At 61.2% G+C, this 19511-nt stretch overlaps 1 protein-coding gene across 1 annotated transcript; it reads right to left on the minus strand.

The window, feature by feature from the left end:
* Positions 1–4176: 4176 nt before the first annotated feature.
* LOC101415832 (sodium/calcium exchanger 2) lies at positions 4177–18194 on the minus strand. Its single transcript, XM_058292952.2, has 7 exons — positions 17808–18194; positions 12912–13015; positions 12743–12760; positions 10865–10989; positions 10488–10587; positions 6389–6667; positions 4177–5076 (listed from the first exon to the last, which is right to left on the minus strand). The coding sequence occupies exons 1-7, from the start codon at positions 18092–18094 to the stop codon at positions 4700–4702; spliced, it is 1290 nt and encodes a 429-aa protein (XP_058148935.2). The 5' UTR covers positions 18095–18194; the 3' UTR covers positions 4177–4699.
* Positions 18195–19511: the final 1317 nt, after the last annotated feature.

A 19511-nucleotide genomic window follows, 5' to 3' on the forward strand; every position in this document is an offset into this window, starting at 1 on the left:
TGGGAGGAGCATGGACCCATTCGGGGCTACAGGGTACCTTACGTACTAAATGGAGAAAGTGGGTTAAATAACCCCAGGGCCGAAGAGAGAGAGAGAAAACGTTCCCCTGCCTCCCTTTCTTTGCCTCTGGTTCTGGATTTTTTAGCAAGTGAACTCAAGTGGCAAAGCAGGGACGCGGGTTCCCAAGGATTCTACAGACCTCTGTCCTTCTGAAATGGTGCTGGGGGCTGTGAGAGAGAATGAGGTGAGCAAGGAGCAGGGAACACTGGAAACTGTAACTCTTTTCCATTTATTGAGTGGTTACTATGTGTCAGAGATTTTTCTATCACTTTAGGTACGTATGTATGTATGCATTCAATCCCACAACCCCCTTGTGAAATGGGTACCATTGGTATGATTATCTCCATTTTCCTGATGGGGAAACTGAGGCACAGAGAAAGTTAAGCCTTTATGCTTTGCTTGCCTTCAGGAATGAATAATTTAAATCACTCTCAGGCTGATCCCCAGGGAACTCCTTGCGTCCAGATGAGAACGACAAGGTTTGGGGTGGAGTCAAGGGACACTGGTGACATCCCTCTCCCTGTCCAAGTCCCCAGCTCTGGACCGGACCCCCTGAGAGCCGGGCCCAGCGCCCAGGCTCACGCCTTCCCCTGCCGTTACGCCTGCTCCACGGGTTCCCTCCCGCTCAAATCGGGGCGTTGCGCGCCCCACTCCGCACTCCAGCCCTCGTCCTCCCGGCCTCTGCCCTTCCCCAGTGGGGAGGCTTTGGCAGAGGCCTCCCCTCTTCTGTAGACGGGGGCGGGGGGGTGTGTGACTGCAGCACCCCCTCGGGGGCCGCTGGGGGGTGGAACGGTCGTTCAGGGGGAGCAGCTTCCCCAGGCCTGCCGGCTGCTGTTGGCCCTTCGTTGCTCAGCCGCTCCCTCGTGGCCCTCTTGTCCTGCAGGGCACCCACCGTGGGGGAACGCCTCTGGCCCGCCCCTTCCCGTCACCTCCCCCCCCCCCCATCAAATCTCTCCAGAGAGCAGCCTGCAGGCTCCGGGTCAATCGGCTCAGCTCCTCCTCCCTTGCTCCACGTCGCCTGATCGCCGCTCCCCCCTCCCGCACCCGAGGGCTCCCGCGGAGGCTGCCGATGGCCTGAGGCCTGGCTCCAGGGATGTGTCTCTCCGTCCTCGCCCCTTCACCCTCTCCGCGGCTCTGGCGCCAGGGGCCGCGGCGTCCTCCCCGGGGAAGCTGTCCTGCCGCGGCTCCCCTCTGGCTTCTTTCCTGTTTGCAGGTCCCCGTCTTCCAGGTGCCCCCTCAATGCTGATCCCTGGGAACATCTCACTGCTGACAAACCCCAAGCCTCGCTGAGGTCGGCCCCGCTCCTGCGCCCCGGGCGCGCCCTGGTCAGCTCCCTCCCGCCCCCTCAGTCCACACCTGAATTCAGCATCTTCCCCAAACCTGTTCTTCCTTCTTACCTGCCCCCCCCCCCCCCCCCCCCGCATCTTGGTCTCTGAGCCCCAAGGACCTCATTCTCTGAGCTGAAAATTCTCATTACCCTTTCCCCTCCAGATCCACACTCTGCCCTCCTCCCTCCTGCTCTGTGTCCCGGGAACCTGACCTGGGCGACCTCCTTTGTCCTTCCGCTTTCAGTAGAGTTCAGCCAGTGGGGGTGAAGTGGGCGGGTGGAACTCCCACCTACTCTCACCCCCCCACACCCCACCCCCCACCAGGCAGAGATGTGGCAGCATTTGCTGGCTTGTAACATTGGTCCTCTGGGACCCTCAGGTTCCTTTCCAAGGGTGCCACCTGGATTGCCTGGCACGGAGGGCAAAAAGAAGCTTCTTGGTTGTCAGGCAGCCGCAGGAAACTGGTGAGTGGGAGGAGACTAAGGCTGAGGCGTCCATTCTCCTGGGTCCCTTCTCTCTTGGGAGCCAGCTGGCGGTGACGCTGCTCCTCTAGCGAATCCACAGCTCCTGCCAGGCGGCTCTCTCCTACGCTCTAACTACAACTACAAGACTCTCCAGCTTCTGACGACCGTCTCTCCCCTCAGCCCAGCGGGAACTGCTCCCCTCCCTTGCCCGGGGGTACTCGCCTTCCCTCCCCCTGCCCGCCCCTTCACAGCCCTTCCATTCGTTCTCCTTGCTTACTCCAGCTGAATGCACCACTCTTTCTGCCGGGCCCTGCCTGTGCGCTCCCACTGCCCCCTCACCCAGGCCCAGCCATTCTCTCTTTCGAAGCCACTCCCTGATCCTCCCACCCCCCATTCCCACCACCCAACATCAGGACCCTTCTCTGCGGCCTGGGTCCCTGCCCAGCCTGCCCTGCTCTCCAGCCTCCAGCCTCACAGGTGACCAGGAGACTTAGAAATGGCCCCCAGCCCAGACCCCACTCACCCCTTTAAACCCCTTCCCAGGCCCCTCTGCTCTGAGGATCACCTCCGAGCTCCCTCGCGGGGCCGACTAGGTCTCTTATAACGGTCCCGTGCTCTCTCCACCCCCCACTGCCCCTGGACCCCGGCCAACGTTCCTGCCCACCACTTACAGAACTCAGAAAAGCCCGAAGCCCACCACACCGTCGCGGGGCCCTTTGTCTGGAGCGGTCCCCGTCCCCCTGTACACACCCCCCCCACTCAACACCGGTCAAGGATTTTGGGAAAGTTACCGGCCTTGTTTAGAAAGTGCCCATCAACCCCAGCTCTGATTCTGGCAGAGTCAGGCTCCCCCGTTGTGCTTCTAGAACGCCCGACGCAGAGCAATGCGGGGCACGGCTGGGGCGTGGCAAGAGGAAGCCAGGGGCACCCTCGGCCTGGCAGGTGGACGGGGCGTGCCACCCAGGGGACCGAGCCAGGTTACCGGGTCCACTTCACACTTGCCCAAACCTCAGCCCGTACAGTCCCCTCCACCAGAATCCCAACTTCCCAGGGGAAGAGAGTGGTTTTTTTTGTTTTCAGGCAGAATTTCAAAGTTTTATGGCAACTTTTACAGAAATCACAGAGAAAAGAGACAGCGACTATGCCGATGGGTGAGGGGTGCGAGAGGGGTGGGAAAGGGGCTGGGGATGTCGAGCTGGGGCACGACAGGACGATAGAGGGCTAAACCCAGCGGGCAGCAGGGCGTTATGAGGGTGTCGGGGTCATCCTCAGATTCCCAAGAAGTGGGCAGCACCCCCCACACCCCAAGTGTGTCCTTTGGGAAGGAAACATCAACAGTAAGAAAATGCAGGTGGCCTCCCAACAGAAGGGTGGCCTCCCAAGTTAAAAACGCCTGCCCAGACCCCCTGGCCCCAGTCCCACCCACCCCCGCCCCCCACCAGGCAGAGATGTGGCAGCATTTGCTGGCTTATAGCGTTGGTCCTCTGGGACCCTCGGGCTCCTCTTCGAGGGTCCTGCCCGGATTGGCCGGCACTGAGGGCAAAGTGAACCTTCTGGATTGTCAGGGGAGCTCTGCTGGACTCCCTTTGATTCCCAGCCCCCTCTCCGAAGGCCCATTCTCATGTCTGGGGAATCTGCTGCCCTCCCAAAAGAAAAGTCTGTCACACCCCTCCCTTCCCCAAGACATGCACCCTCCCGCGTCCCCCCTCCCGCAAACACAGTATATACACACGGCCCCTCCCTCAAGGCGTGGCCGGCCTCACGGAGGTAGTGGAGGGGGGACAGGGGTGCTGGAATGTGAGAAGTTGCAGGCTCAGGTGCCTCCTCCACCTTAGGATGGAACCCGCGTGTCTCCCCTCCCTTGGTCAAGGAGCCTCAGTGGAGGCAGCCCCCCCTTCCGCACCCCCCCCCCCCCCCCCGTCCCTCCTCCCTGGGGCCCGGGAGCTCCCTGAGGGTTGGGGGAAGGGCTGGGATTTGTGACGTCCAGGGGCTGGCTCGGCCTCCTTGAAGCACCCCCCCCCCAGAGAGGGAAGTTCTGAGGCCCTGGGGCCCGGGGAGGGAGGGGTGAGGTTGGGGGGGTGGAGACGGGCCTACCGGACAGAGCGAGGCTGGGTGTCAGGGGCGGAGATGGGAGAGTCTCTGGAAGAAGCGTTGGGGGGGAGGCGCTCAAGGTGGACATTTCCTTGGGGAGGGGCTGGGCTGGAGGAAGAGCTGGGGGTGCTCCTAAGGGGGCGAGGGGAGGCTGAGCTCCTGGGGGCCAAGGATCCCAGCAGGTCAGACCCCAGGGCGAGGGGCGGGCAGGTGGGACCCCAGGGCGGGGGGGGGGTGGCGGGCCGGACCCCAGGGCGAGGGGGGCAGGCGGGACCCCAGGGCGAGGGGCGGGCCGGTGGGACCCCAGGGCGAGGGGGGGGCAGGTGTGACCCCAGGGCGAGGAGGGGCGGGCCGGACCCCAGGGCGAGGGGGGCAGGCGGGACCCCAGGGCGAGGGGCGGGCCGGTGGGACCCCAGGGCGAGGGGGGGGCAGGTGGGACCCCAGGGCGGGGGGGGGCGGGCCGGACCCCAGGGCGAGGGGGGCAGGCGGGACCCCAGGGCGAGGGGCGGGCCGGACCCCAGGACGAGGGGCGGGCAGGTGTGACCCCAGGGCGAGGGGGGGCGGGCCGGACCCCAGGGCGAGGGGGGCAGGCGGGACCCCAGGGCGAGGGGCGGGCAGGTGGGACCCCAGGGCGAGGGGGGGGCGGGCAGGTGGGACCCCAGGGCGAGGGACGGGCGGGCCGGACCCCAGGGCGAGGGACGGGCGGGCCGGACCCCAGGGCGAGGGGGGGCGGCCCCCCTCCTGGGGCTTGGGCGCCTAGAAGCCCCTGATGTGGCAGTAGGCCTCGAGGCTGGCGAAGAGGATGTAGAGCAGCCAGAGGCCCAGGAAGAGCGCGGTGGTGGCGAGCTTGGGCCCGCGCGGGCCGCCCAGCTCGCCGCCGATGTGCGGGCGGCGGCGGTAGAGCAGCACGGCGATGCCCGCGAAGGCGAAGACGGTGAAGAGCGTGACGGAGAAGGCCAGCGTGCCCGCGCGCACCTCGAAGGCGCGGCCCTGCGCCGCCCAGTACACGGCGGCCACCGACCAGGCCACGCCCAGGCCCAGGAACACGTTGACCGCGTTGGAGCCCGTCACGTTGCCGATGGACGCGTCGGCGCACTGGTCCTGCAGCGCCGCCACCTTGCTGGCGAACGTGTCTGCGGGCAGAGGCACGCGCTCGGACGGGCCCCGCCGCCCGGGCACTCGGGGGGCGCCGTCAGCGGCCGGGGCCCTGGACCCCACCCGAGAGGCCCGGCGGCCCCCGTCCCCGCGCCTGCCCTCCACGCCGGCCGCTGCCTGCTTTCTGCGGGACTTGGCTTGCAGTCTCTTGGACCCGCCGCCTGCTTTCTGTGGGGCCCACTGCCTGCCTTCTGTGGGATTTACAGTCTGCTTTTTGTGGGACTCATTGCCTGGTTTTTATGGGACCCGCTGAATTCTATGAGACCCGCTGCCTGCTTTCTCTGAGACTCTCTACCTGCTTTCCATGGACAGCTGCCTGGTTGTCTACCGGCCAAATCACCCCATAGACATCCGGCTGGACGAGATAAGCGTCGGGCCCCATCCACAAGCACCCTTCCTTCCTGCCAGTCGTCTGGTTTCCCTCTGGTGTGCAGCCCGATTTTGTCTGGCCTCCACCCATTCCTGAAACATCTTGCTGACTAAAGTCTCTGAGGAGGACAGCAGGCATCAGAAAACCTGATGGCGGGACGCCCCGTCCCCGCTGGCTGCTTTCTAGAGCCCAGCGACGAGCAAAGCAAGGCGTCGTCCCCCTGTCCTCCCACGCCTGTCAGAATTCCAGTCTCTGCCCCCTTATTTCTAAGGGAGCCTCCTTCAGGGTTGTTCGGGGCGGGAGGACGCTGGCCACTGGGTTTCGCTAGTCTCCCGCGCCCCGCCGCCTTATTTCTCCGGCACCCCTCCTCCAGCATCGGCTGCCGCCTCTGCCCCATCAGCCTAGTGCTTTGGGATTCGCTGGCCTGGTTCCCATCCCACCTGGAAAAGAGTTCTATAGACGCCTCCCTTAGGTTTCTTTGGGGGTGGGGGTGGCATTCACCTCTCACTCCTGTGGAACCCACCGAATGGTTTCTGCGAAGCCCCCGCCTTATTTCTGTGGGGCCCCTCTCCCCAGCACCGTCTCCTCAGTGCCCTGTCCCCTCCTTTCCAGGGGCCTGGTTTCCACCTTCCCCACCAGTGCGGGGTCTCCAGGGGACCGTCCTCCTGCTTAGTCCTGTGGAACATTCCAGCTGGTTTCCTCTGGAGGAGGTCCACTTGTGGACTCCACGGGACACCCCCCACCCCTGGTTTCTCCTCCCACCACCCTACCCTGTGGGGTGCACCACCAGGCCTCTGCCTGACCCTGCCGCCTTCTTTCTGCAGGACCCTTGTCTTCCACGCCGTCGCCTCGCTTCCAACGTGCCCCCCGCCCGGCCTCTCCGAGACCCCGCCCCAGCGAGCAGCCCCCCAGGGAGGTACCCGGGATGGAGGTGCCCAGGGCCACGAAGACCACGGCGTTGACGGAGTCCTTGAGGCCCACGGTGCAGCCGAAGTGGGAGGCGAGGTCCCCGATGAGCGCCGTGAGCAGCCCGATGACCAGGATGCAGACGGCGAAGCAGGCCCAGCCGTGGCAGTACTCGGTGGGGGGCACGCAGGCAAACAGCACCTTCCAGAACACCGTCAGGAAGTGCATCACGTAGTCGAAGCACGACGGCAGCCGCTCCTCCCGGGACCCGTCCTCCTCCTCTTCCTCGTCCCCTGTGGGCACAGGACCCCGCTGGGCACACCCGTGCCTCCTCCGTCCTCACCTGCAGAGCCCCCGCTCGCTTTGACTTCCAGACAGCGGGTCCCAGAGAAAGAACTGAACCCAAGGGTGGCCATGCCAGCAGCCAGAAAGAGCGACTTTCCCAGAAGCCCTTGCAGCTCGAAGAGTCTAGGAGCCCAGGTAACAGTATCCAGCTCCCCGGGGTCCCCCCCCCCTGCAACGAGGGCTGGTCCTGTCCATAGTTAAAAAGATCTACTCTCCCAGAAGCCCTTGCAACTAGCAACAGCCACGTCATCGGCTAAAAATATTCACTTGCTCAGATTCATCGCAGCTAACAGTAGTCTGCTGCCCAGTTAAGGATACCCACTTTCCCAGGAGTCCTTGCAGCTAGCGACAACCGTACACCCAGCTAAAATTAGTCCCTTTCCCAGGATTCCTTGCAGCGAGGGGTGGCCATGTCCTCGGTTAAATACTTGTTTCCCCAGAATGCCTTGCAGCAGTGGTCACGGGACCCAGATGGCGATGAGCGAGAAACAGAGGGTTTCTGGAAAGCATGTCCCGATGGGGGCCCTGGCTGTGGATGTGCGCCCCCTCAGAGGTGTTGCTCTAACCTCCTGGGCCCTGCCTCGACCTGCTTTCAACCTGCTGCGACTCGGGTAACGTGAAGGGCGTGTGCGAACGAGATGCTGCCTTCCTCTCACTCGCAGCAGGAAAGTCCAGGGCGAATAAGCCAAGCAGCAAACGCGGCAGGACACGGGTGAGGACTCTTGTCACCCCTGAGCAGTCGCCCGGAGCGAGTCAGGCCAGCTGCCAGCCATGCAGGCGTTGCCCACGGGCCTCTTCTTGCTTTCTCTAAGAGCCATCAGGATGTCAAAGAGCAGAGCACAGCTGGTGGCAGTCACGGCAGAGGCAGACTGACCAATCTGGGGACTCAGGTCGTACAGCTGTCTTCCACATTTCTTAGCTCACTTAGCCATGTGTTAAAGAAATAAGTGCTTGAATTTGTAAATTCTTAACTAAGTGCTTTGCGTGATTTCTTGGTTCTGCGCCTGCCTGCCACATCTCAACAGACAAGGGTTTCGCTGTCACCCATGTAAAATGGAATTTGAAACTAAACTGGAAGCTCAGATGCAACAAGTACGCTGCCCTTATCCTGCTTCCTCTTTCTTCCTGCCTGGAATATGGACTTGACATCTGGAGATGCAGCAGCCATCCTGCCACCATGAGGACAAAAGCTGAGAGGGGGCATTTAAATGACATTACTGAGCTGCTGTGCTGACTCCTTATTGTCTTCAACAGATTTTTTTGATCCCTAAAGACAATAAACTTGTGCTTAGGCAGCTTGTGGCTGAGTGTTCTGTTGTTTGCTGCTGAACACATCCTTAACTGAACCAGAGCAAGACACAGTCAAGGTCAGAGCAAGAGAGGCTGCACTCTCGGGAGGGACGGGGCTACCATCACTTCATCTCTTGGAGCTTCTCCCTGACTTGCATCAAATCCCATCATGGCTCCCCACTGCCCTCAGACCTAAGTCACACTCCTGGGTTTGGCATTCAAGGACCTGCAGACTCTGGCTCTCTTACTTCTCTAGAGAGAGCACTGTGCTTCCACCAGGGTTCTGGAGCCACCGCTCTAGTGTCCGATGCTGGGTCAACCTTGTCAGCGCTGTGATCTGTATCAGCGTCCTAACCTCTTGAGCCTCAGGGTTCCACCTGAGAAATGGGAGTAAGATGGGATCTGCCTCGTGGAGAAGGTTGAGACGTTTAAACACGTCAGTCCACGTAAAGGGCTCTCAGCAGTACCCAGCCCGCCTCGAGTGTTACTGTTACTGTTACTGCTGTGGCCGTTGTTATTGAAGGACCCTTTCAGTGCCTGCAGGGACTCAAAGACGCTCTAAACCGAGTACAGCCTGCAAAGAGCTTGCGTCTAGGAAGGGGAGGGGGGAAAGGAGCTGCAGAAACACTTCTGTGTGCCCTTCGCCCTCAGCACCCGCAACCACTTTGTGCTTGGAAGAGAGAATCAACGAGCATTGGCTGAAGAGACTGCAAGGTAACGAAGAACCAGCACAAATAAGTTCGCACAAAAGATGAACGTCAAACTGTGCTTGGCACGTAGTGCATCTTAGCATCACCGGCTCCATCATCGTCTTCACCAGCATCAGCATCATTATTATTACTGCTGTTTTGCTGTCATCGTTATTGTCTCCCCTCCACTCCCATCTTCCTCTGCTCCAACCACCTGGTTTCTACAAATCCACGGCCTGACACGTTGGGCCTCGACTTTGCATCGATGGTTTCTGTTGTGCTTCACCCTCTGTCTCCACTGAACCCCCGAGGGAATGTTCTAGAGCTTAAAGAGCCCCCTCGCGAACTCCCCTTGTTTGTGGACTAAAGCTCAAGATCCCCCCATCCTAGGAGGCCCTGCCGGTTTCCACAGCCTCAGCTCACACCACAGCCCACCCCCTCCAGCTTCCTCCCACAATCTGTCTCTTGCCCCCAAGTCTCCCCCCCGGCTCCTGTGGCCTCTGAGGACCCGCAAGGTCTGGCTCCTGCTACCCTCCTGCCTCATGCCACCCGGGCACAGGCACGCCCAAATGTGCCACTCTACCATGTGCACCGCCAGGCTCGAGCCCTGGGTTTCCCTCTGCCTGGAAGTCCCTCCCTATTTCCTCCCTCCTCCTGGAGAACTCCTATTCCCATGGGAATACTCAGCTCAGGGGCCCCCTCCTCCAAGAAGCCTTCCCGGACTTCCCAGGCTACTCCTACGGTCTCCTCCAGCTCCTCCATTTCCATCACTGGACTGTGAGTCCCATAAAGACAGGGCTGCGGTTGTCTCAGTCATGGCTCCGTCCCCAGCCAGGGGACCCTTCAGAAATACAGGCCAAAGGGATGTCTCAAAAAAACAACAAAGAACGTCTCAGTGGCTGGCTCCAAGGGAGGGGCCATTTGGCTGCGATTAGGCCTCCCCCGGCGTCTTCCATCCCCGGAGCCCGCCTTCTCTCGAGCCCACTCGCCAGCCTACAACCACAGCCCCCCACGCTCCCCGACTCCACCCGCTGGTCTCTGGGGGCCTCCCTGAAGGGAACTGATGCTGGGTAAGAGGCAGAGGCCCTGAGCCCCAACCCCCGCCTTTTCTGGACTCCCCAAGGAACGTCGAGCCAGTCCCTCTTTGCCTCTAAGCCTCAGTTTCCCCCAAAGGGCCAGTGTGTTGGTTTCCCAAGATTGAGTCTGTGACTCCAAGCGCCACAGTGCCTCTGGCCACAGGGGGGCAGTGTGGGCCCGTCTGAGGCCTCAGGAGGGTGGGAACCCGCCCAGGTGGGAGAGAGCTGGGTGCCTTGGCGACTGTCTCCATGACAACAGAGGAGCCCCGGCTGTGTGTGGGGAGGCCAGGCCATCTAACCTACCCCCATCCCCCACACCTGACGCCGAGAGGAAGCCCAGGCCAGGGCCCGCCCTCCCTGCCACCCTCCCAGCTCAGCTGCCCCCCTCCACCTCTCCGCATCTGTCTCTCTCTTTCTCTGGCTGGCTCCCTCCAGTTTACTTACTGCTTCTCTTCTGCATCTCTCTTCTCCCTCCGTGTCTGTGATTCTATCTGTCTCTCCTGTTTGTATCTGCTCCCCTTCTTTCCCTCTGTCTCCCTCTTTCTGTCTTTCTTTGTGCCTGACTGTGTCTTTCTATCTTCTCCTTCTTCTTCATCTCTCTGTACTTCTCTCCCTGTCCCTCTTCCCCCTCCCTCCTCCTCTCCTTTTCCATTCATTTCTCTCCCCCTCGGTCTCTCCATCCCTCTCTTCCTTTCTCCTCCCTCCCCACTTACCTGCGCTCACCGTAATTGCCTCTAAAAACTGCTCCCTCCACGAGTGGGTTCCGATCACCAAGGCCAGGTTGGTTTTCTTGATGAGTTTATCCACTGTGCTCTGGGGGCGAGAGGGGGGTGGGGAGGGCCGCTGCCTGTGTGCACGCGAGAGAAGCCCCACGAGGGGCTGCGGCGGGGGGCGCGTCACCTGCGCGGGGCCCTCCGCCCGCCGCCCCGGCTCCAGCCGCAGGTGCTGTCCGTGGTGCTGACGGAGGCGCCCCTGGGCGGCCGCACAGTCTCCCTTCCCTCCTGACCCTGCCCGCTGCTCCACGCCCAAGCCCTCCCCGAGGAAACGACCCAGGCAGGACTCCACAAAGGCGATGCCCCCCCGAAAGCACCTTAAAGTCATATGACTCCTCGATGATGACCTCCAGCCGGCAGTTCTCCCCGAGGACGGGCTTGCCCATCTCCGCTATCCTGCGAGCCTCCTCCTCCTCGGCTGTCAGCTTCCTGTCTCCCTCCCCTGCAGCACCAAGGGTACGTGTTAGACGCCAGGCCTACCAAACCGGGCCTGCGATGCCCTCACTCCTCTTCCCGTGGACAGAGAAAACCCTAGCTGTCCTCCTCCAGGCAGCCTTCTCGCCCTGCCTCGCTCTCCCCAGTCTCCTGTCTGACCCACCCTCTCCCTCAAGCCCCAAGACCCGGCCCCCAGGGGCCGGTCCATGCGATTCGGATGCGGGGCCGTGTGACCTGGGATAGCGCCTTCTTCTCTCTGGGCCTCGTTTCCACATCTGTGAGGTACCTAACTCACAGGGTGGCTGTGAGAGCCAGTTCATGTGATGTGCTTAGAGCAGTGCCCGGCACACAATTACTATTCAGTGAGTGCTATTTCATCTGTTATTCTCACTAATATCATTGTCATCATCACCACCCTCGGAGGTGGAGGCCTGAGCTATACACCCAAGCTCTGGAAACATTTCTAGAGCGTATTTGAGGTGGCAAGGAAAAAGGAGGATATCTGATTTCTGACAAATACAGGACCCCAACCCACCAACAACCCGGTCTGGTACTCAAGTATCTCCCACAATATGCTGACCCTTTCCTACAAGCCCAGCACCAACCCAACCCTAATTTTGGTCACCAACACTGAGCAGGATTCTAACTGTAACCCCAAGTGTAATTCTGTCACCAGTCCTCATGACAAACCCCAACCCTCAACCCTAACTCTAATCCCCAAATCCTTGCTCTCACCTTAACCCCATCCCTCAGTAATCTCAAACCCAATCCCGAACTCCAAGTCCAGCTCTGATGTCAGTCCTAAACCTGACGTCAAACCTCAGTCTGAAGCCCAAGTCTGACTCATTCTAGAACCAACACCAACAAAGAACTTGACCATGTGGCAGAATGCTGTGTGCTCTGAAACCCATTTCCTCTCGCTCTTGGGTGCACAGCTGCACTGCTTTCCCCAGCCCCCTGTAGTTGGGTGTGGTCATGTGACTGAGTCATGCCAGTAGAGTGCAGGCAGAAGGGATGGGCAATCCTGCAGGCTCAGACCATGGAAACCTCCCATGTGCTCCTCCACGCTCCCTTGCCCTGCTTGCTGGCTGGTGCCAAGGCTCCAGCAAGAAGCAAGACGGTGGCGCCACAAGAGGAAATGATCACATGGAAGGAGAGAGTCATCCACCAACCAGGGGCACATTCAACAAACTCTGAGCAGGAAATAGCTTGTATTGTATTAAACTACTGGGATTTGGGGGTCTGTTTGTTACAGCGGCTGGTATTACTTACCTTAACTAATACAATTGTTATTTTCTAGCCCTAATCCTAACCTCTTACCCTAAACCCTAATTCTGACCCTCATCCCCAAACTTTGTCACTTTCTCCAAACCTGGCCTCAACTCTTACCCTAATCTTTGACCCTGGCCCAATTCTAACCACAAAGCCCTCAAACTGACCTAAATCTGATCCCACCACAAGCCTGTCTTAATACTAATCTTGGTCCAATCCTAACCCTGATCTGTGACTAACTGGTCCTCCACTCTTGACTTCCAACATAACCCTGGTCTTCAAACCCAAACTTGACCCCAGCTTTACACTGGTTCCATCCCCAAATCTAATTCTGGCTCCAACCCTTGCCCAGGCACAAACCTACCCATATCTCACCACCAACCTGTCTCAAACCCAACCTGGAAGGGTAGCTTGAGGCTCTGACCCTCCCCTGATGCCTCCCTCCAGTGGCTCCTCCCCAGCCAAAGCCTGGAGGAGACTCTACTCACCTTGATTGAGTAGCAGAGCTGGGGAGAGACAGAGACAGGGAGAAAATGAGATCACTTCCCTGGGAAGCTCAGATTCATGAGCCTGAAGGAGCGCCCACAGTTGAGCCCGCAAGGGTCCCCCAGCCCTGGACCCCTGGACCCCTCCCACAGCCCACCCATCCCCCTTCACCTGAAATCCCTCGCTTTAGCCACTGGGGCTGGCCAAGCTCGATGTAGAAATTATCCTTTTTCTCATATTCTTCATCATCCACTATCTTCACCTGAAGAGTTTTCCTGGGGGAGAACAACCAGCATAAGACCCCCTTGCTGGCCCATCGGGCCACTCTCCTAATTAGCCACCCAGTTTCCTGAGCACCTGATTCATTCCAGGCATAATAACCTCAATTAGTCCCCAGCACGCTAGAAGGAAGGTTCTATTATTATCTCCATTTTTTAAAGGAGGTACCAGGGATTGAACCCAGGACCTCGTGCATGCAAAGCAGGTGCTCAACCACTCAGCTACACCTACTCCGCTTATTATCCCCCTTTTTATAGAAACAAACCCAGAAATAGATGAGGAAGCTGAGGCATATTAAAGGGAAGTAACCTGAGCTCATGGATGAGACAGTATTCAAATTTCCATCTATCAGAATCTAGAATCCTGACACCTGCCCCAGACCCACCACCAGCCCTCTGCCTCCCCTCTGGCCCCACCATCATCTTCTCATGCCTGGACCCTTGCAGTAGCCTCCTAAATGCGCTCCATGCTTCACCACCCACACCTGTTCTCCAAACGGCAGCCAGAGGGATCGTGCTAAGTCTAAGTCAGGTCAGGTCCCTGCTCTGCACCCATCTGTACGGCTCCCACCTCGCCCAGGGCTCCAAAGACTTTAGAATGACCCACAAGGCCCCCTGCACCCCAGTTTCTGTTCCTTTTGGGGCTTCCCAGCCCCCTCTTCTTGCTCACTCCACTCCAGCCACACTGGCCACCTCGCTGTCCCTCGGACATACAAGGTAGCCCAGGGCCTTTGCACTGGCTGGCCCCTCTGCCCAGAACACTCGTTCCCCAGGCTCCCTCTCTCAGTTCCTTCAGTCGCTGCTCCAACTTCACGTTCTTAACGAAGCCCACTTCGACCACCTTATTTGATGTTGAAATCCATCCCTGTCCCCGCCCCAGCTCTTCTGCTCCCCTTACCCTGTCCGAAGTAGTCTTCTTTTTTTTCTAACGCACCATATATATTTTTTACTTTGTTTCCTGTTTGCTGTTTTCCCACCTGCATTAAAACGTACATTCCACCAGGGAAACAACCTTTGCTTTTCGATGGTCTTTACTGTATCCCCAGCACCTAGCACAGGGCCTGGCGGAGAGCACACACCCTCAGTAAATATTTCTCAGCTCAGACCCTTCTGCCCAGGAGACCCTCAGCGTCCTGCCCTCTGTCCTAACCACATTAGGAGGGTTGACTGCCTGCTAATTGATTTTCTCAGCATCCCGGCTGCCATGGTAACCAGGAGTTGGCAGGGGAGGGAGGGCGGAAGTTATCTGTCCCCTTCAGGCACAGAACGCCCCCCCCCCCCCCCGCAACTCCCACCCAGATGCAGAGACCCACCAGCCCAGAAGGCGCACGGCTCTGCCTCCAGCACCTTCTCTGGCTGTAGGCCCCACGTAGCCCCGCAAGGCTCAGCCCCAAATCCAGAAACAGCCAGCCAGCCCCCACAGCCACCCGGAGAGGAAGCGCCGCCAGCCACACGGCCCACACACCGTCACACCCCAGGGCCATTCTGTATGCAGTGGCAAAATCACACGGCCCGGATGCCCACTGCCGGGGTGTGACACCCCCCCACTTCGGCGACATGGCTGACCCGCGGAGCCCTCCTCCCCGCATCTTGATGACTCCCGCCGCCTGTTTATTTCCTTCAGGGGTGCTCTCTGCATCTTTGTCTCGCGCACTTCCTTTCTCTTTTTGCCCATCGCTCAGCCTCCCTGTGTCTCTCTTCATCTCTCTCTGTCTCTGCGGTTCCCCGATTATCTCTCCCTGTCTCTGAGGCCACTCTCCGGGCTCTCTGTTTCCCTTGACCTGGTTTCTCCCAGGGCCCAGATGCTTGACAGTGGAATAACCAAACCACCCAAGCAGACACGTCTCAACACACTACCACAGGACACACTTCTGCAAAGAGGCGGACACAAGGCGGTCACGCAGCCACGCGCAGCCGCCTCCACCCTCACGCCCTCCTGGTTTCAATATTTTAAACGTTTCTGTGGGTGGAAAGAAACGGCGCTCCGCCCTCAGGAGAGGGCGTGGAGCTGTCCGCGGTGCTGAAGGGCCGCGGCCAGGGGGGCGTCGCCGCAGACCTGCTCCTCACGCAGGCTGACACACGCAGACAGCTTCTGGAACAGTGACACGCTGACAGGATGATACACACACACCTCCGACACACACTCTCGCAGACAGGCTGTACGCCACTAACTCGCAGTGACTGACGTGCGGTGACAGGCACGTCAACCGGGGCCCTGACAGGCGTGGCCTCAGGGGACCCAGGAAGAGGAGATGCCCAAGTGGCAGGGGACAGCAAGAGGCTCGGAGCTGGACAAGGGCAGGGCTTTCTGGGGTCAAAGGAAGCAGCGTCCCCCCCTCCAGCCCTGACATTCTGTCGCCCTCTTGCCCTGATTCCGTGCTTCCTGGAAACGGCACTCCCCCACCCATCGTGGCCTCTGGAACCCACACCAGGTCTCTTTCTCATCTCCTGTGAGCCCCCTCCGTCTCCCCAGGGTCTCGCTGACCCCCACTCTCTTTCCTCTCTATAGCATCATGAGGCAATCTCCGTCCCTGTGACTACGTTTCTCTCCTTCCTTGTCTCGACGTCCCCTGCATCTCTTTCAGTCTTCCCCACTCTCTCTCTCTGAGTCTCCTCGTCTCTGTTTCTCTCTATGTGTCATCTCCTCTTCTCACGCTGTCTCCGTCACTGACTCTGAGTTCCCATTCTCTCTCTCTTGCACCCTCTCCCCACCAGCCCGGCTCCGGGCGCCTCTCTCCCCACCTCTGTGTTGATCCTGCCTGGGACGCCCCTCCAGCTCGGCTGCTTCGCAGTGCCTCTAATTAGCGCCTGCCCGTCAGAGGAAGGATGTGTTTCCCTAAACGTTAATTAGCCTCCTGTTCTCTGCCTCCTGAAACCACAGCTGGAAGCTCGGGCGGGGCGCGGGCAGGGGACAGAGGGTGTCCCAGCCCGGGGAAGCCAGGCGGGGGAGGAGAGGGACTGTGGGGCCACAGCAGCAGGTCGGAAGCGAGTTAGACTACAGGAAGGACCAGAAGGAGCAAAAAGACAACTCTTCCCGTTGCCTCCCAGTCTTGGGAATGAGCGATGGGACCTGGGATGGTACCCCCAGGCCAGGGAGACCAAGCTAGCCAGCCAGCGTATGGAGAGCCCCCCACTGAAATACACCCTGAGTCGGGGAGCTAGATACCAGGGGCAGGGGTCCGGAAATGAACAGGGACCCCCGAGGGACAGGGCCGGGGAGATGCAGGGGGAGGGATGGAGACTGGGAGACCAGTGAGGAGCTGAGCGCAGCGGAGGCGGAGGCGGAGGCACCGAGGCTGGGAGGGGGTGGCGGCGCGCGGTGGGGGCTCCGCTTGGGTGGGAGGAGCGTGGGCGGCGGGCAGGAGAGACAGACGCGTGCGGGGGCGGCAGGGAGCGGGAGGCGTGGGGGGGGGGGGAGCGACACGCCGTCTGCATCCCGGGCGGGGGAAGGGAGGCTGCAGGCACGCGTGGGGTCTTGGGCCTCTGTGCAAGGGGCGTGTCTGGGCGCGAGGACACCCGTGTCTCGATGCTGCGGTGTCCGTGACCTTACATGCCTGGGCCTGCGTGTCGGTTGTGTGTCCACGCGTGTCTGCGTGAGTGGCTCTGGGTCGGTTTGCGTTGGAGCGTGGGTCCACCCGGGTGCGCCGTGCAGCCGCCCCAGCTCCCCTATCTCCCCCTCGGTCTCCCCGACCCCAGCTTTTCCCAACGCCTCGCCCACCTTCTCTTAGGCTCCTCCTCCCGCCTGCAAGCCCCACCCCCTCTCCCGCCCCCCTCCCCGTCTGTCTTCCTCCCCGCCCGCGCCCCCTCCTCAGGTCCCCACCCAGACCCCACCTCTGGCCCTGCTCCGTCTCCGCAGCTCCCACCCCCTTTCCACAGACGCCGTCCCGTCTCGGCAGGACCCCCCGTTGTCCCCACACAGGCCCAGCCACACTGCGCCCCGCCCATCGCCAGGCCCGAGCCGTGCCCGCTCCCCTCTCTCCTCCCCTGGCCAGCCCGCGACGGCTCCTTCCTTCTCCCCCCACCTCTCCAAAACCCAGCTGCTGCCCGGGCCCGCCCCCGGCTTCGCTTCGCCCCGCCCCAGGATCGTGGCCACGTCCCGTTACTCCCCACTTTTCTCTTTCCCCTCCCCGGTGCTGTCCCGTCTCCTCCTACTTCTATCCTGGCCCCACTGCAGCTCCCGAGAACGCCCCTCTCCCCAGCCCACCACTTCTTTCCTTAGGCCCCGCCCACCCCAGCCCCACCCCACCCCCCCGGGTCAGAGGCTTTTCACAGATGCGACCCCCGTTCAGGCCCCGCCGGCCCCTCCCACCCCGGCCCCGCTCCACTCCCCCGGCCAGAGGCTTTTCACAGATTCGCCCGGCTATGGCCCCGCCCCGCTGGCCCCGCCCCCGCCGGCCCCGCCCCCGCCCCGGGCCAGAGGCATTTCATAGATTCGGCCTGCTCGGGCCCCGCCCCACCGGCCCCGCCGGCCCCTCCCACCCCGGCCCCGCCCCACTCCCCCCGCCAGAGGCTTTTCACAGATTTGCCCGGCTATGGCCCCGCCCCGCTGGCCCCGCCCCCGCCGGCCCCGCCCCCTCCCCGGGCCAGAGGCATTTCATAGATTCTGCCTGCTCGGGCCCCGCCCCACCGGCCCCTCCCACCCAGGCCCCGCCCACTCCCTCAGCCAAAGGCTTTTCACAGATTCGCCGGGCTCTGGCCCCGCCCCGCCGCTCAGGCCCCGCCCCGCCGGCCCCGCCCCGCCGGCCCCGCCCCTCAGGCCCCCGGCCTCGCCCCGCCCCCGCGCGCTCACATGGTCTCGTCGTCGCCGAACTCGAGCTCGCCGCACGCGTCCTCGTAGTGCACGCCGCCGCCGCGCGCCGTGCCGTCCACCGTGCGGTAGGGGAGGCGCACGGTGCCGCGCGCGCCCGAGCTGCGCACCACGCGCACGTCCACGGTGCCCATGCACTCGCTCACGTGCAGCAGGCGGTCCTGGAAGGAGAAGATGCCCGCGTGGTCGTCGTCCAGGATGGTGACGGTGGCCAGCAGCGGCGCCACCAGCCGCCCCTTGGGCCGCCCGCCGCCGTCGGGCTCGAACATGCCCTGCGCGTCGCCCACGCGCAGGTTCAGCAGCCGCACGAAGAAGTGCTCGTCCTCCTCGAAGATGTCGTCGTCGATGATGCCGATGCGCAGCTCCTTCTGCGTCTCGCCCGGCTTGAACACCAGCGTGCCCTCGCTGCGGCGGCGGAGGGGGAGAGAACGGGGTGAGGGTGGCAGCGGCCGTGCGCACCGCGGAGCGGGGCGGGGAGGAAGTCAGGGCGGGCTTCCCGGAGGAGGGGGCGCCGCAGGATGAGAGCGGACAGGCATTACACAGGTAACACTGAGGGTGGTTCGGGGTGGGCTTCCCGGAGGAGGGGGTACAGAGGGGGAACAAGACAGAGGGGGTCCCTCCCACTGTGGCAGTCATGAGCAGGAGGGAGGGGTGGGCCTTAAACAGACGATGAAGAGGGTGGGATGGGGGGGTGATGAAGCAGTGACATTAGATAAATCAGGGTGAAACTTGGGGAGAGCACAGGGATGGAGCCAGCTCCTGACAGGGCTGGAGGCATCAAAATGACCGGAGAGGGTTAATGAGTCTTGAAAATCTATTACCCGCCCCCCCAATCCCTCCTCAGCACCATTTTTGAAACATGTTACAATATCAATAAACGCAGTCTATACTGTTATCACTTTTGTCATAAGGGGTCTTGGTCCCCAGTTTCCCAAGAGAAGCCCAGCTCTGGAGGAGGGACAGGGGACCTGGAGATTCTGCCAAAAGGCCGGAGCTTTAGAGCCAGGGAGACGTGTTGGGGACGGCAGCTCCTGTGGCTGCAGGCCCAGCTTGGGGAGCACTGTCCCTGGAGGCGGAGGCACCCAGCAGGGGTCTGCAGCCCACCAAGCCCCCGTGTCCTCATCTGTAAAATAATAGCGTATGGCTCCTGGCCTGGCTGTGAGGACTGAGTTACCACGGGGGAAGCACTTGCCACAGGCCTGGTGCAGCCGCACTGGAGAGCCAGCTAGCGAGTCCAGTACGTGAGTAATTCAAATCTTGGAATCCTAACGTCATGGAAGGCGAGGTTTGTAAACTTAAACAGAAGGCGGGGTCTTGAGCGCACAGTTAAACCGGACTTGCCCAGGCGTGGGCCAGGGGCCTTTGCACACCTCCCACTATGCTGCAGTGAGGAAGACGCGGGGTCGTTTTCATGGGATTCCTGCCCAAAGCACCTAACGCGACTCGGATCATGGGGCGACACTAGACAAACCCAGACTGAGGCTCCTTCCACAGAGTGACTCATCTGTCATCCTCAAAAGGGTCAGGGTCGTGAAAGTCCGAAGGCGGAGGAGTCCTGAGACGCAGGGCAACCCATGCAATGTGTGGTTCTGGACTGGAAGCCAGAAAGGACATTACTGGGACAACTGGGAAAGCGAGCATGGACTGGGGATTGGGTGATAACACTGAGTTAGTGTCACATTTCCG

The sequence above is a fragment of the Dasypus novemcinctus genome, unplaced genomic scaffold (genome assembly GCF_030445035.2).
Source record: "Dasypus novemcinctus isolate mDasNov1 unplaced genomic scaffold, mDasNov1.1.hap2 scaffold_655, whole genome shotgun sequence".
Taxonomy (NCBI): Eukaryota; Metazoa; Chordata; class Mammalia; order Cingulata; family Dasypodidae; genus Dasypus; species Dasypus novemcinctus.

What these genes read in the sequence shown, in the direction of transcription:
- LOC101415832 (XM_058292952.2), bottom strand. Translation starts at nt 18,094, where the DNA reads ATGTTCGAGCCCGACGGCGGCGGGCGGCCCAAGGGGCGGCTGGTGGCG. An exon ending in GGCAATTACGGTGAGCGCAG is followed by an intron (nt 6,668 to 10,487) that starts GTAAGTGGGGAG and finishes CTGTGCCCACAG; the next exon opens with GGGACGAGGAAGAGGAGGAG. An exon ending in CCTGGGCACCTCCATCCCGG is followed by an intron (nt 5,077 to 6,388) that starts GTACCTCCCTGG and finishes CTCTGCCCGCAG; the next exon opens with ACACGTTCGCCAGCAAGGTG.